Source organism: Parastagonospora nodorum (assembly GCF_000146915.1).
Source record: "Parastagonospora nodorum SN15 chromosome Unknown scaffold_6, whole genome shotgun sequence".
In the NCBI taxonomy this organism is placed as follows: domain Eukaryota; kingdom Fungi; phylum Ascomycota; class Dothideomycetes; order Pleosporales; family Phaeosphaeriaceae; genus Parastagonospora; species Parastagonospora nodorum.
This window is the reverse complement of record NW_001884554.1, coordinates 358,956-374,247: the sequence shown is the minus strand read 5'-3', so window position 1 is coordinate 374,247 and position 15,292 is coordinate 358,956. Positions and strand designations below refer to the sequence as shown.

The 15,292-nt window shown below is 52.3% G+C and overlaps 7 protein-coding genes across 7 annotated transcripts; 2 read left to right on the top strand and 5 right to left on the bottom strand.

Annotated features, from left to right (window-relative positions):
- Window positions 1-324: 324 nt before the first annotated feature.
- SNOG_04266 (hypothetical protein) lies at window positions 325-2,283 on the bottom strand (the record flags this gene model as incomplete). The annotated part of the gene is made up of 2 exons (XM_001794632.1): window positions 325-1,298; window positions 1,356-2,283. 2 exons carry the CDS (start codon window positions 2,281-2,283, stop codon window positions 325-327), a joined length of 1,902 nt encoding a protein of 633 aa, XP_001794684.1.
- Window positions 2,284-2,706: 423 nt separating this feature from the next.
- SNOG_04265 (hypothetical protein) lies at window positions 2,707-3,477 on the bottom strand (the record flags this gene model as incomplete). The annotated part of the gene is made up of 3 exons (XM_001794631.1): window positions 2,707-2,828; window positions 3,003-3,069; window positions 3,298-3,477. The coding sequence occupies 3 exons, from the start codon at window positions 3,475-3,477 to the stop codon at window positions 2,707-2,709; spliced, it is 369 nt and encodes a 122-aa protein (XP_001794683.1).
- An 860-nt stretch (window positions 3,478-4,337) lies between these two features.
- Window positions 4,338-5,907, top strand: SNOG_04264 (hypothetical protein; the record flags this gene model as incomplete). The annotated part of the gene is made up of 2 exons (XM_001794630.1): window positions 4,338-4,858; window positions 4,914-5,907. 2 exons carry the CDS (start codon window positions 4,338-4,340, stop codon window positions 5,905-5,907), a joined length of 1,515 nt encoding a protein of 504 aa, XP_001794682.1.
- A 260-nt stretch (window positions 5,908-6,167) lies between these two features.
- Window positions 6,168-7,820, bottom strand: SNOG_04263 (hypothetical protein; the record flags this gene model as incomplete). Its single annotated transcript, XM_001794629.1, has 2 exons — window positions 6,168-6,903; window positions 7,006-7,820. The coding sequence occupies 2 exons, from the start codon at window positions 7,818-7,820 to the stop codon at window positions 6,168-6,170; spliced, it is 1,551 nt and encodes a 516-aa protein (XP_001794681.1).
- A 554-nt stretch (window positions 7,821-8,374) lies between these two features.
- On the bottom strand, window positions 8,375-9,540 carry SNOG_04262 (hypothetical protein; the record flags this gene model as incomplete). Its single annotated transcript, XM_001794628.1, has 2 exons — window positions 8,375-9,008; window positions 9,062-9,540. The coding sequence occupies 2 exons, from the start codon at window positions 9,538-9,540 to the stop codon at window positions 8,375-8,377; spliced, it is 1,113 nt and encodes a 370-aa protein (XP_001794680.1).
- A 2,931-nt stretch (window positions 9,541-12,471) lies between these two features.
- SNOG_04260 (hypothetical protein) lies at window positions 12,472-13,258 on the top strand. Its single transcript, XM_001794627.1, has 2 exons — window positions 12,472-12,775; window positions 12,856-13,258. Exons 1-2 carry the CDS (start codon window positions 12,533-12,535, stop codon window positions 13,042-13,044), a joined length of 432 nt encoding a protein of 143 aa, XP_001794679.1. The 5' UTR covers window positions 12,472-12,532; the 3' UTR covers window positions 13,045-13,258.
- An 18-nt stretch (window positions 13,259-13,276) lies between these two features.
- On the bottom strand, window positions 13,277-14,961 carry SNOG_04259 (hypothetical protein; the record flags this gene model as incomplete). Its single annotated transcript, XM_001794626.1, has 2 exons — window positions 13,277-14,685; window positions 14,748-14,961. 2 exons carry the CDS (start codon window positions 14,959-14,961, stop codon window positions 13,277-13,279), a joined length of 1,623 nt encoding a protein of 540 aa, XP_001794678.1.
- Window positions 14,962-15,292: the final 331 nt, after the last annotated feature.

The window sequence follows — 15,292 nt, the reverse complement described above, 5'->3', positions numbered from 1 at the left end:
TGTGTCACCTACCTACAAGGCTTCCTTAAAGTACGCTGTCGCCGCCTGTCGAAAATTAGGACACCTAAAAGTCCACTACAATCAACACTTGAAATCAACTGCCCGATTAGGAAGGTACCAAGTCTCTCTAAGTCATGGCGAAAACGCAAAAAGTTTGAGAGTCGTAAGATAGATTATAATAAACTTCATGCCGTGGAGAAAATTTAGTGAACGCAGCTCAGTTGGATTAGAAACATTATTTAGATCGATGAGATGCATCAGCTTACGCCTGAGTTGAAGATCAATCTCTAGTAACTCCGTCCTTTCCCCTTCCCACCACCGACTCTAATACTCCTTCGCCAACTTACTCCGCGCGCGCAGCAAATGTCCATACTTGAACATGACAAACGGAATCAAACTCAACAACGTCCCAAACAGCGCCAGAATCAGCCCCGCATACTGACTCCCAACATTGTGAAAGAAGGCCGACGCAAACAAAGGCGTCACAGCTCCCAGCGTGTTCCTCATGAGTCCCTGGCCCGCGATCGCCGACGAGGATGCCTCGCCGTAGCAGTCGGCCGTGTACGAATACGTGCTTTCAAACACGAAGAAAATGCCAAATGCAATGGGCGCGAGGCCGATTACGGGTCCGACCCACGACAGGTAGCCGTACTGCGTGAAGGAGTAGATGAACAGCCCGACAGGCAACCACACGGCGCCGAACATGGCGCCGTACAGCCTATGCTCGGGCACGATGTTGATGTTGGGATCAGCTTGGAGGGCGTTGTATTTGCGCATTTGCAGGTGGTGCGCTGCCCAGCCTAGAAGCGTGCCGATAGCCAGTGAGATGTAGGGTAGGCCCGAGACGCCTTCGTTCCAGCCGCGCTTCTCCTGGAACGTGATGGGGATCACGGATAGGAAGAGGAAGACTACCGCCCAGCAGAACGCGATCCAAAGGCCAAAGGCGAAGACTACCGGCTCAGTGACGAGCATGCGGATTGCCTTGACGGAGGAGGCTTTGAGCATGGATTTGACGTCCGGGGTGTAGATGTCGTCTTCGGCGACGTAGCGCTCGTCGCCGGTGACCTTTTGCAGCTCCTTGGCGCGCTTGTGCAGGCGTGCACCGCCGCGGGTTTCGGGGAAGAAGACGAAGATGCAGACGAGGAGCGGGATGTTTGCGAGGCCTTGGATGCCTTGGATCCAGCGCCAGCCGAGGGCTTGGTCGATGAAGCCGGCGTAGATGGGCGCGGCGACGGTGCCGAAGATGGCGACGAAGGCGAACATGGCCATCGGGCGGCCGCGGTGGTGTGGTTCGTACACTGGGGGTTGAGTTAGTATTTTGCGAGAGATATGAGTGGTATTTGAGGATGGCTTACTGTCGTCAAATGTTCCTCCGACCAGGATCGTTCCGACGCATCCAAAGAGACCAAGGAGGAGACGAAGACCGATGATGGTTGATATGTCTTTGGCCAGTGCAAGGCCGATGAAGATGAGCGAGAAGCATAGGAAAGCACTGCTGTAAACCACTTTCCGGCCGACAAGCTCGCAGAACGGCGCCAGGACCATAGGAGCGATGGCACAAGCAATGTTGAAAGTGAACAGACCAAGCTGACCCATGATCTCAGGGACGCCGAATTCTTCGCACATGCTCCCGATTCCAGAACTGTACGCCGTGGTCGCAAGGCCGATAAACAGTGTCATCAAGTTCAGCATGGTGGTGATGCTACGCTTGTACCATGGGTTCCAGTTGAAAGGGTTTTCCTTGTCGCCAGTAGCAAACGACAAGACGATGTATTCCTTCTCGTTGTGAATAACCATCTCCGTGAGGGTCAACGGCATGTCGCATTCGACGGTCTTGATTGGACCGCAGTCCGAGTCAATGTCTTCGATGTCGGCATCAATGTATTTGCCGCCTGCAATACGGCCGATCATAGGCTCGCCCTTTTCATTTCTCTCAATTTCAGAGTTTAATGACGTGCGTTCTGTTTGGGGCTGCTGGGCTTCATTCTCAAGCTTGGTGTTCACTTCAGATAGCAAGCCGGGTGTGCCAGGTCTACTGTTGGGGGCCGTGTTGGCTGCAGTGTTGGCTGCGGTGACTTGTGCAGTATGTGCTGCAGTTGTTCCGGCAATCGTATGAGCGAACGATGCATTTCGAGGGGTGGCAATCGAGGCATTTCGGGGAGTGATGGGTCTACTGCCGGGAGCAGTACGAGGGACTCTGTATGAAGAGTTTGCTCTCGATGCTGCCAGAGACCCCGGTCTCGAGGGACGATTATAAAAAGAGGGACCGTAGTAACCAGACATGATGGATGATGGATCAAAAGAGGAGTAAGAACTAGAGAGACATGCACGAAGAAGTCAAACCCATTGTTTATGTATATCGGCGAACAGTCGGCATCGTTGCCCGTTGACGACGGTGAAGTGACGACAGTCGCATGGTCCATCACCGTCTTACCGCAAGTGGCCGACAATATTGGAGTACTCGGCTAGGTACACTTATACAAGCCCACTGTTCAGTCGCAGCCGACGTCAGTGCTTTGTTGGGAGCAAGTCTGGATAGCTCCCTAGCGGTCTCGGAGTAAAACCTCGAACCCTGCCAGAGTGCTATCTGTAAGCCCTAACAGGTTAAAGCCTCGGTGGGTGGTTTAGTGCTTGAAGAAACTTTGTTGGTGTTGAGGCTCTGCGGTCTTCGGGAGGTCCACTTATTTGATCGACATACGCGTGAGGCTAACGGAATGACATCAGAGAGGTGTATTTGCGTGCAGAATCTTTCCGAAAATCAACGTGCAGCTCAAAAAGCTGTTGCACCAATAAGGGATTTGGCTGAAACACGTTGTCCTTGCCACTTACTGCTCACGCGCAGCGCGATGTCTTCCCTGCCTGCCATGAGCCAGCCAAACGTGTCGATAAAAGTCACGCCATACGACGAGCTAGCACTCGAAGGACGTCTCTTTTAGGGGTGCAATAATACACGTAGGACCGTGCAATGATTTACCTTGCGATCAGACCCATTGTCGCGCCACTTGCATATTCGAAGTTGTGCGTTTTCCATTTTCCTTCCACAAAATGGAATCGGTAGACGGTAGCGCCCTAGGGATAAGTGTGTGACACTCATCGTGAATCTAGAAACCTGTTTCGAATGTTGGAGACGGTTGTGCGAAAGTGGACCTGGAGAAGTCTGCGTAGCAGTAGATTGCCCTTCTCAATTCAGCCATTGATGTATCTTTTGCGTCATGTGAATCTGGCTTCCGACGCACAAGTTGTCATTCGAGAGCCACCAATCTAGAGGTTTGGGGGTGTCGACTATTGCGCACATACGGAGTACATTTCCTTGGTCAGTGTTGCCTTCTGAACAGCAACCAGTTGATCCAGATGGTCGTGCGCTAGTGCTGTGTCGTGGTGGTGTTCGCGTTCGTGACTGCCCTCACAGATTTGGACAGGCCCTTGCTCCGACTTTGAGAGCCATCCATGTATTGCAACATACATCTGCTGAGTCATTGGTGTCGCCTCATGTCGGAGTGCGCATTTGTGAGCAGATTTCTAATTCTGCTCGTGATCGTTCTTTATCGGTACCACTCCTACATGTCGCACTCTTCCCGCATCCAACAACTCAGCGAGCTCAAATTCATGTTCACCACATCTGACTTCTTGCCTGCTTTACTCTAACTCTGGTGGAAATATCATTCGACTCGGGTTGACTTCGATATGAATCATCCGCTTACCGCCGCTGCGTCGCGCATTGCTCGGGCTTACTCGACTTCGCTCGCTGACACCGCCATGGCATTTCACAGTTCCACAGCAAACGGGAGACATCCTCGGGAGTCTCCTGCCTCGTCGCAACAGCTTTCCACGTCACGGTCTCCACCATCGCAGCAAACTCGGTCGACCAGAAATGGAGGAACTGCAGCGGCGGAACTGCAGCGGAAGCTGGGTGAATGCGCGGGGTAATTTCGGGGCTCTCTGGCTCCTTGATGCGGCCCATGCGGGGTTCAAACCGACGGAACTACTTCACGGCTTTGGTGACTTTACTACGGCCACGACATGATTGGTCAATTGCAGCTCAGCAGTCCTGTTGAGATGGATCTGACGTTTGGAGGTCTCGTGCTGGCATCGGAAGGCTTATTGAGGAGGGAAACAAGACTTACGCAAGCTAGTTCCTCAAAGAAGGGGAACAGGGCTATAAGAGCTGGTGGCCATCTTCTAGATTCGTTTCTAGCAAGCACGAAAGCAGCCACCGAGGTGTTGAGTGAGCTAGCTGAACCACACCGAAGAGCTTCCGTCTGACCTCTCGACAGCCACCGCTTCCTCCATTCCGACTTGGACCTTGACACCCTCACAAGAGAGCCAAGGGAGCCAAGATGTCGTTGACCAACTACCTCCTCTCGCCGTATACGCTTCTGCTCGTCCCGGTCCTTTACTACATCCTCCCATACATCCGCAACTGGCAGATTCGCAACATCCCAGCGCCGTTCCCCGCCGCGTTCACCAACTTATGGCTGGCTGCTCAGTGCCGCCAGGGCAAGCGCTTCCTCTCAGTCCACGCTGCGCACGCCAAGTACGGAAAGCTGGTTCGCATTCAGCCACACCATGTTAGTATCGCCGACGCCGACGCTATACCGCTTATCTACGGTCACGGCAATGGGTTCCTCAAGAGCGAGTACTACGACGCTTTCGTGAGCATTCGTCGAGGACTATTCAACACGCGAGACCGTGAGGAACACACGAGGAAGAGGAAGACCGTGAGCCACACCTTTTCGGCAAAGAGTGTTGGACAGTTTGAGCAGTACATCCATCATAACTTGGAGGAGTTGCAAAAGCAATGGGATGTCAGGGCGGATCAGAAGAAGGACGACTGGTATCAAATGGATGCTTTGCATTGGTACATCCAGCAAATTCACTCTAGTTATATCTCGCATACTGACAAAAAATCACAGGTTCAATTACCTCGCCTTCGACGTAATCGGCGATCTCGCTTTCGGAGCCCCCTTCGGAATGTTGGAAAAAGGCCAGGACTTCGCTGAAGTAACCCAACTCGACGGCACAACTACTCACGCACCTGCTATCGAAGTTCTGAACCGCCGCGGCGAGGTGTCAGGTACAATCGGATGTTATCCTTACATCAAACCGTACGCGAAATACCTCCCCGATCCATTCTTCAGCCAGGGCATGAAAGCAATCCAGGACCTCGCTGGTATCGCTATCGCACGTGTGAACGCACGTTTGGATAAGCCGTCTGACCGCGTGGATCTACTAGCGCGATTGATGGAGGGAAGAGACGAGAGCGGACAAAAGCTAGGCAAGGAGGAACTCACTGCTGAAGCATTAACGCAACTCATCGCCGGGTCGGACACGACTTCGAATACTTCTTGTGCATTGTTGTACCACTGCCTAACGCACCCGGAAGTCGTCACAAAATTACAACAAGAATTGGACAAAGCGCTACCAGATATCGATGCTGTACCGACATTCGCCGCTGTCCGCGACCTCCCATATCTCGAGGCTGTCATCAAGGAGGCGATGAGGATCCACAGCACCTCTTCGCTCGGTCTGCCTAGGATCATCCCACCCGGTCCCGGTATTACTGTGTGCGGTCACCACTTTCCACAAGGCACAGTCTTGTCCGTCCCGGCGTACACGATCCATCACAGCAAGGAGATCTGGGGACCGGATGCGGACGAGTTCAGGCCCGAGCGCTGGGAGAAGGCCACGGAGCAGCAGAAAGCCGCGTTTGTTCCGTTCAGCTATGGACCCAGAGCATGTGTGGGCAGGAACGTGGCGGAGATGGAATTAGCGCTCATTGTAAGCACGGTATTTAGGCGGTATGAGTTTGAGCTCAGGCAGGGTGAATTGGAGACGAGGGAGGGCTTTTTGAGGAAGCCGTTGGCCCTAGAGGTGGGTATGAGGAAGAGGAGCGAGGCCAGGAAGTAAGATTCGGGCAAGTGTTGATCACGTTAGATTTGTGCGGGATGAAGTCACATGGACATACGCAAGGTTTTGTGCAATTTCTTTTTTATAGATTTTCGTGCTTCGCGACGCAAATCAAGTTGCCTGTTATGAAGCCTTGGAAGCTCAAACCCACTGAGTGATGCCTCTTTGCTCTTCTGCGATGCAAGACCATTCAGTTCATTTTAACCCACGTCATTTCCTATCCCACCCATTTCTGTTCATTCGTACGTATCTGCCCCCACTCACATCGACCTGAACTGCCTCACTACCTCAAGAGTTTTCAAGCGGACCCATTCCCTGCCACCTTTGCGAGCCCGCACCCTCACGCCTTCGATCTTCCACTCGACACCAGAATCGCCACGTTTAGGGACCGAATCCTCAGCGCTGATTTCCAGCCACAAATAAGGTTGAAGGTGATCGTATACCGGCCGGAGTTGCTCAAGGTCCAAGTTTCCAAACTCGTCCGGGTACAACATTGCCAGAGATGGCTCACCTTGGAGATCACCGTCGTGTTGACCATATGTTGTGTTGGACTCGAGCATGCCGGCAATGGAGTTCTTGACGGTGCGAATCGACGCTTGATGCTTGCGATTCGCGTTGATCCAGCGCAGTTTGATCGCCTCGAGAATGCGATTAATCATGGCCAAGTCGTCGTTTTCATATGCCACGCGAGCGAGATGCAGTGGGCGCGCCATGTCACGGAACGCCGAGGCCATCCACGGCTGGAAATTGTTCTTGTTTTCCATGCGCAGAAGCTGGACTAACGCATCTAGTTTGTTAAGAGCGCTTCGCACCGCGGGCTGGGGGTTCTGCGGTCTGAATACACTGGATGCTTCAGGGTTTTTGGAGACGTTGAGCCACTGCTCGCGAAGTTTCGGGTACGCTTTCCTCTTTTGCATGTTTGCAATGTAGATGGAGTTTTGTCTAGGCTCCTGTAAGAACAGATGGCGACCTCCTGATACCGGCTTGGTGAAGAATCTACAGTCGGCGGAAAGCAACTGTAAGGGTTCGACTATGAGGAATAGAACAGTAACTAACTCTTCCGAACTCCATGACCAATCCCTAGCCACCGAGACTGACACCTTCAGCTTCTTGAGGACATTCTGGCTACCTGTTCGTGTGCTGTGCGAGGTGAAGTAGTCGACTACTTTGCGGACGGAATCCCTGAATATGTAGAGCATGTAATCTTCGAGGGAGATGCCATCGGAGCCGATTCCCCTCGGGGCTTGTAGATGTTCGCCCACCTCCAAGCGTATGTTGAGGTTGCGAATCAGGCGTGAGCTTCCAGGTAAGAGCGAATCCAAGGAGTAACTGTCCTCGGACTTAGCAGGTGGGTCGCGTTTCCACTGCTTGCCTTGCAGTTTGATCGAATGTGGATGAACTTCGGTCTCAAAGTAAGACTCGCCATACAACACCGACGAAGCTTCTTGATGGATTTGACGGTTTGCCTTGAGGATAGCCACTTCGACTCCGTGGTCCCTGTAATTGGAGACTTCTTCAGGAAACAGATATCGAAATACCATGAGCCGAAGCTCAGTCGGGAGTTGCATGATGTGACATGGCAAGTGGATGGAGCCGTTCGAGTGGTACCCACAAAAGTGGTATGGGTTGGAGTAATTTGCTAGTCGGTTGCAGGTGTGGCCGCATTCTGAAATAGCTTGACACAGCCCAGCTCGCAGCTCGGCTCTGGAGTTCTTATAGTCGTCTGCAGCGTAGTTGTGCCTCGTACAGACTGGAAGAAGTCCGGACTCATAGATCTTGGCTAGGTGCTTGCATGCATTGCCTTGATTTGTGATTGCGTAACAGAGGCCTTGGTGCGGCTCGTCGTGGAATGGGCAATCTTCGTGGTCGCTGGAGCCTGAGGATCCCATGCTGGTGGCGGAAGTGTCGCTCATGGTTTAGGTCGCTGCTCGAAATCGCTGTTTGAGGTCGTTCAAATGCGAAACTGCGGAGAGACAAGAGGCTTTTATATAGAAGAGGGCGAGAAGCTCGTGCTTGTCTAGCGCGGGAAAGAGCTGTTAGTAGATGCGATACGCTAGGTTGCGGTCGAGCGTGGCAGACGTGGTGAGGGAACCTAGTGGGATGAGATATGCTCCAATTCCATGTGGCAGCAACAGGTCGACCATGGAAACGGAGGTCTTCTTGTCTCGATGTGTACTGTAAGACTAGGCAGGCAGCTTGTACGATATGTACTATTCTGCACACACGATCGATGTTCATCGAATATTGTTACGTTTTGGTATGCAGGCGTGGTGGGAGCAGACGTGGATCTGCACGTCTGAGATGTACGAGGCAAGGTGAAGGAAATCGGCTCACGGAAAGCACCTTTTATCCCATGCAGCAAGCGAGAAAGTGGCTCACCATGATAATAAGCGAGTGTCTTGATATCCCACTGTATATACACCAAGTCCAAAGCCGTACTCTCACCTCCAATTCAACGAGAATACATCTACGACTTGCCCAACACCCAAAGCTCACCATTGCTCGACGTATCACTGGTCATGTACAATCTACCCTGCGAGTCCCACCCCAGCCCCGCAGGCCTGAAGCATCCGGAGCTAAAGCTCGGTCCGTTACCCTGGCAGCTCTCAACCCTGGGGTTGTAGAAGATATCCTTGGCTGCAGTCGTGCTCGTGATCGGTTCAGTTGGCGTGTACAGTCCATCAGCACCAAGCTTGAAGCTGACTGCGACAAGCTTGAAGCCCGTAACAGGTGAGCGGTTCCAAGAGCCGTGGTACGTGATATACATGGTGCTAGAATCTGCGTCGAACTTGCAGTCGATGGGTGCGGAGTGAGGGAACAGTGTCATCTTGGGAGCGACGGCCTTTTGGTTGCACGTGTCGTCGTTGAAGGTGGTGTTGGGGGACGGAACGAAGAAGTCGCCGACCTTAAAAGTCTTGTCGGTGAAGTCCGAGGGTTGCCACACGGTGAAGCAAGATGGATAGCCGTACCAATTGTTGTTGGGCTTGGTGACGTCGCCGATGTAGTGGATCTTCTCACCTGGGTTGTTTTGGTGGATGTCTTTGGCCTGGCCGTTCACTGTGCGCTTGAAATCATCGCCGCTGTTTTCGACACCCCAGAGCCTAGCAGACGGTTAACATGTTAGAGTTTAATTATAGCATGATGTGGGACTTACATGTTGTTTTTGTCAAAGCACATACCGACCTCATTGCGCTGTCCATAACCAGCAAGGTAGCCACCAGAGACGTAGTTGTACCCACCGCTGGGTACTGCTTTCAGGTCGAAGACTTTGATGATGGCACGACCAGTCTTTGAGTCACCGGTGGCCGTGTCGATGTTGGCGTTGGAGCCATGTGATACTACGAGCAAGTTTGGGGATTGTGGCGCGATGGCCAATGTACGTGTCAAGTGGGAGCCTCCATTGTACATGCCCGTGATGATGGTCGCTCGGGTACCAACAGTGCCAGCAGCAGCATCATAAGGCCATGAGTAAGCCTGGGTCATGGAGCTGGCATACAACGTCTTGCCATCAGGACTCATGGCAATACCATGGTTCAGGTTATTCTGGGAGAGGAGCATCTTGGTCGAAGCGACGCAGCCATCCGTGCCCATCTTGTGGTATGAGATGCCCTTTCCAGACTGAACGACCAACATGTTACCAGCGCTGTCGAACTGTATGCTGCGTGGGCTTGTCAAACCACCCGCGACTTTAGTCGCCTTCCATCCGGAGGCAAGGCTACCAGTAAATGCAGGGCTTCCAGCGCCCGAGCAAGAAGCTGGAATGGCAGCCGCAAGTGGCTTCGTAGTGGGAGTAGTCACGACGCTTGTCACGATCGTGGATGGCGCTGCGGGGACTGCAGGTGCTGTTAGCAGATTGGTCTTGACCAATGAATCGAAATTATCAATGCGCGCAGCTCCCAGATCATGAGTCCATTTTCCCCATGCTTGGTGGACATTGAAGGCTGAGTCGTTTCGAGTGGAATCTTCTACTTGGGAGACGCCATATGCCCAAGCGAATTGTGTCGTTCCGGTTCCATTGAGTGCTTGTCGGGTATCCTCATTATTTTGCCAACCAGTACATCCTTTACATAGTGCGTTGACAGTCCAATGCGTACTGTTCGTAGTTGTGCCTTTGAGATATGTGTGTTCAGCTCCATCGTACCCTAGCGGTAGTCCTATAGAGCTGCGTAGCGTGAGCAAGGGCATAGCAAGCTTGTTCTGAATTACCTACAAAGCAAATCGGGCTGATATAGTTCCAGATTTCCCATTCGGCCAGGCGACACTGAGTGGGTTCCAGACCATGTTTCCACCCCAAGAAAAGCCGGCCCAAGTGTTTGCGATAGGAGCGGTGATCTTGATGACTGCATCGTAGGGATCCGTAACGTTCTTGGGTAAGGCGATACCAAAGGTCATTCCAGATTCCGCATCCGAGTAGGAGGAATAGCAAATCTTCGTATCCGCATCGCAGACAACTTTAGATTGAACCTCACCTTCTTGAGCGACAGCTGAATGTCTGTTAGCAGAAGCGACTGATGAAATATGGGTTGCTTACCATATCCGGCGAGTGCGACAGCACTGCTCAAAACTTGGGAGTAACGCATTCTGGGTATCGGAGATTTGCAGAAACAAAGTCAACCTGGTTACCGATGCAGATGGTACACTATCACTTCTTTATGTGGCCGATCTGAATAGCCACAGCGCGATTGCTGGCTACAAGGACCCCTACCGCGACATGCTTCGATCTTGTCACTCATCAATATCTACTTCATATGCCTTGTATGCCATAGATGAAAATGATGGAGAAGAATATGGAGGTTTGGACTCGACTGGCCAGCCTGTGCATTTGGAATTGTAATCTGCGGCGGGTCAACACGCGTACGGGATCCTCGTGGCCTCCCAGGGTGAGAGGCCAATGATGATAGGCTTCAATCGTCATGGAATAGTGAGCTTGAATGTCTAATTGGACTCTTTTCCTTACGCATATGCTTGGCTGCGCCATAGTAACGTCAAATCCATCAAATTTGATGGCCACAAGCTGTGTGCTAACCCGGATTCGTTGACGACACCACCCAGCATTTGTACTGAGAGTCTCACAGAAAACACTCAAGGAGTGTTTGGATGCTGGGCAAGGACGGCAGTTGATAGGCGAAGCATGCCATGTGAAGGCTAATATACCCTGTTCGTGCATAGACGTCGTTTAACGGATAGTGCCTCCACGATGTGCCGCTCAACCTTGGATGGAAAGATTGTGGGGCAGCAAGATTCTTGTATCTGACTCCTGAATCGAAGTCATAAACCAGGTCACGAAAAGTACTGCAAGACGTTTGTATGCTCATGGGTTCTGAGTATGCGCCCGGGGAATGGATTATTGTGCTGGGACTCTGCTACATTGAACCTGGATTAAGATTAGAATCAGCTCGAAGAAAGTAAGCGACTACATACCTTGTCAATTCTGGCTCGGAGACTTTCTGTGGGGTCCTGTTAGAGCTACAAGGAACATTCTTCGGATCTCTAGGATTATCCGTAGATCTGCTGCATATGCAACTTGATAGACAGAACGTGCCACAGTGGCACATGGGACTTATATTGCTGTGCCATCAGGTGTCGCCATAGTCTGTGGAAGCTTTCGTATCATAGAAGCCCGAGCCCTTTCACAGAGCAATATTGTCGATACATGGTTCCAATCCTGGAGACTGGGCTATGAATCAGAGAAGTTGTCAGAAACCAAGCAGTCAGTAGACAACAGGCAAATATGGTCGAGCTACACGATGGTGTAAATTATCGATTCCTCCATTACATAGTTTACATATCGCATGTCTTGCTCTTTTGCGCGTAAATTTTGCACTTATTTTCAAACAGTTCGTTGGCGATTCACAAACGCATTTCCAAAAGTCCAGAGCCCGAACGTCGCCAGCACGCTCAAGCCGATAGGAAGTGGCTTTCCGCTCTTGATCGCGCGAGGAATTGAGCTTCCGGCAAGGATGACTGACGCAAGTAGCGCGAGCTTCGGTTCCGTAGGTAGAACGGTTGGAGATGCGCAGACCTCCAATGATGTACTGGAGTTCGATTAGCTGTTGGAGCATATTATGGGGAGATGGGCTTACCAGTGCGCCGACGGTCACACTGCTATGACTGAGGGCAGGGAGCCGGTTCGGACGTAGCCGGTTATGCCTCCGCTGCGGTGAGGGCACCGAGGATGAGGGCGATATGGGCGATGGAACCCTGAGTGAAGTGTTAGCTTTTGGGTGTTGATATGCGACAACGTGACCAGCTTCAGGAACATGGGCCTGTGAAGCATGACGTGATATCATGGCTCACTTACCATTTCTACTTTGTATCTGAACTGTGAGATTGAAGACGAGTGAAGACGATTGTCTGCTGCACGATACCAAGGGAGAATAAGAACAATTCACAAGCCGAGGATCGAAGTGCTTCCGTCCAGAAGCTCCCAGATGATGCGATGCTTATTATTTGCGGGGAGAGCTCCAGCGCTCTCCGTCATCCCATAAACGCCGAACGCCGACGCGCGCACGCACGGCCGCAGAACATCTGGCCTCAAGCTCCGCGAAGCTCCAATTCAACACCAGAAACACGAGTTGCTTACTGCAACCACACTCATTACCCGCTTCCTACCTCGAATATCACAATGGCTCCCAAGCAGCGCACGCCCGCCTCCACGGCCCCCCAAACCACCACAACAACTCCCTCGACGCCAGCGCGATCATCCAAGCCCGCGAGCAGCGGCAGTGCACAGGACATTCTGCAGGGAATATGGAACAAATACGTGACCAAGACGCCGCAGCGCGTCAAGTTGCTTGACACATTCATGGCGTTCCTGATTGTCGTGGGCGCGTTGCAATTCTTCTACGTGGTTCTGGTTGGAAACTTTGTACGTCCAGACACTCACCCACCACGATTGCCTCTTGCAAGTATGCAGAAAAAGACACGTGCTGATCTAGTTACGTCTAGCCCTTCAATGCCTTCCTCTCGGGCTTCAGCGCCACCGTCGGCCAATTCGTCCTCACTGCCTCGCTGCGCATCCAGACCAACCCGGAGAACAAGGCCGACTTTGAGAGCATTTCGCATGAGCGCGCGTTTGCGGATTTCGTGCTCGGGTCGTTATTGCTGCATTTCTTTTGCGTCAACTTCATCAACTGAGCGGGGCGGGTTTTCGCGCGTACAACAAGACAGACGAGGAAGACCGGGGAGCGAAATCATTCAGATGTAGAACTAGGTATTGCGGGCGTCTGGCGAGCACAAAAGATTGCATAGACCGGTCTTAGGGTACCAGAATCAAAATGCTCGGAATTTGGTTGTGGATTGATCATGTATAGCCGATTCCGCGCAATGGAGTACAACTATCAAACCCACAACCTTCATTTCATCTCCTTCACTTCTTCCCCAACCCAAACTCCTCCCTCACACTCTCCCCAAGTCGCCTAATCCCCTCCTCCATCTTATCCTCCGGACTAGCCGCGTACGTCGCCCTGAAAAACAGCGTATCATGCTCCTCGTCCGCATCCGCATAGAACCAACTCCCCCTCATGCACATCGTCCCATGTTCAATATTCCTGTAGAAAATGCTCTCTTCGATCTCTTCAATGCTCTTCTCAGGATACTGCGGATGCTTCTTGAAGTCAATCTGCATCCAATGGAACATTCCCGCCATGGGCGGTTTCCAGCTCATGACTTCCGTCGGGAGATACTTGGTGCAGGCTTGTAGGATGACGTCCCGCCGCTTGGTGTATTGCATGCGGATATGGATGAGCCAGTCGAGATAGCCCGCGTGGCCCCAGTGGTCTTCGAGCAGCTTGAACAGAATAAGTTGAGACATGCCAGACGGGTTTTGCGTGCTGACGTCTGCGTGCTTGGTGTATTTTTCCACAATCTCGGCGCAAGCTGTGACCCAGCCGATACGCGCGCCGGGCGATACTACTTTCGAGAAGGAGTCGAGGCGCATGACGCGGCCGTCGACGTCCATGGAGAGATAACTGGGGACGAGAGAATTGAGGAATTCGTCGTGGGAGGAAGGAGGCGGGACGACGGGGGCGTTGGGGCCGGTGTAGGGTTGCATTTGGAGGAAGTAGTATGGCTCGTCCTCGATGATGTAGATGTCGTGCTTTTGGCATACGGCGTAAAGAGCTCGTCGACGCTCGGCGCTCTGCGTAGCACCGGTTGGATTCTGGCCGGTGGGAACTGTGTAGAGGAGATGTGGGCGTCGAGCTCCCCGGACGTTGACGTCCCAGGTTGAGAGTATATTGTCGAGTTGCTCTGGGATCAGGCCTTCGGCATCGAGGGGGATACCACAGACACGTACACCCATTGGGCGAGCTGTCTCCACAAAGGCGGAGAATGTGTACTCCTCGGAAAGCACCACGTCTCCAGGCCGCGCGAACATGCGTAATGCCATGTCCAGAGCAGAAGTACTACCGATGCTCATGCAGCATCTCCAATCCTCATATGGGGGGTTATGAACCAGTTCTGTGTGCTCAGTCATCCATCGCAGAAGCTGAGCCGACCCAGCTCCTTGCCCATAATTAAATGCAGTGGCAATGTCGAAAATTGATTTCCCATCCGCGAGATCATGTTTGCCAGCTTTAATGAGCACACCCGACTCTTTTGTTTCTGCTTCCGAGAAATGGCCGACCTGGGGTACCCTCATCGACAGCTCCTCAAATGGAAAATACTCGCTCGATGGCAGACCACCGCCGAGCGATATGAGACCTGGCGTTGCAAGAAACTTTGCTGCTTCCTTCAGGGAGTTACCTTTCCGGATGAGAGCCTCCTGGCTCAAGATGTCTGCACCAAAGTATCAGCGATGCAATCACCGTGCAGAATGTATTCCACGAGACTGAACTCACGATCCCATCGCTTTGCCTTGGGCTTATTCTCATAGGACTTCTGTCGGAAGTTTGCTGTATCTGACGCGGCAGCAATACCCCATTGCGATTGAAGTGCCTTCTTTCTCCTGCCGAAAATGTCGTTACTTGTGATTGGCGCAGTCAAAGGGTTGGGAATCGTGATGCCAGAAGTGTCCGTCTCGGCTGAGACCTCAATAGCAGAGGGTGGGGCCATATTCTGCTTCGATTCAGTCCGTGGTGTTATTGCGAAACCGCGGAGTGGAGACAGATCCTTCCAATCTTCTCTCTTTGTGAGCTCTTTGTGTTGGGTTGTGGATGGAAGTGTCGATGCAGGCGAAGTGGGACTTGAGATCTGAAGCCGTTTATAATGCTATGGTTCTTGGTTTAAATACAGTTTATCATTTTTGGTCACGTTTACCGGCACAACCACGCCCTACCTATGTAGCAGTTGCATTGAGCAGCATCGTGCTTGCCGTTTCGGTCGCGGCTAGCAACGGTCGGGTCAAGCGGCTCCAAGGAATGCCTCTCTGAAGCGAGAACTAGCA

Bases quoted from the DNA above. Each gene is read 5' to 3' on its own strand.
- SNOG_04260 (XM_001794627.1), top strand. From the start codon at position 12,533: ATGGCTCCCAAGCAGCGCACGCCCGCCTCCACGGCCCCCCAAACCACC. The intron at 12,776-12,855 runs GTACGTCCAGAC...AGTTACGTCTAG, and splicing joins TGGTTCTGGTTGGAAACTTT to CCCTTCAATGCCTTCCTCTC.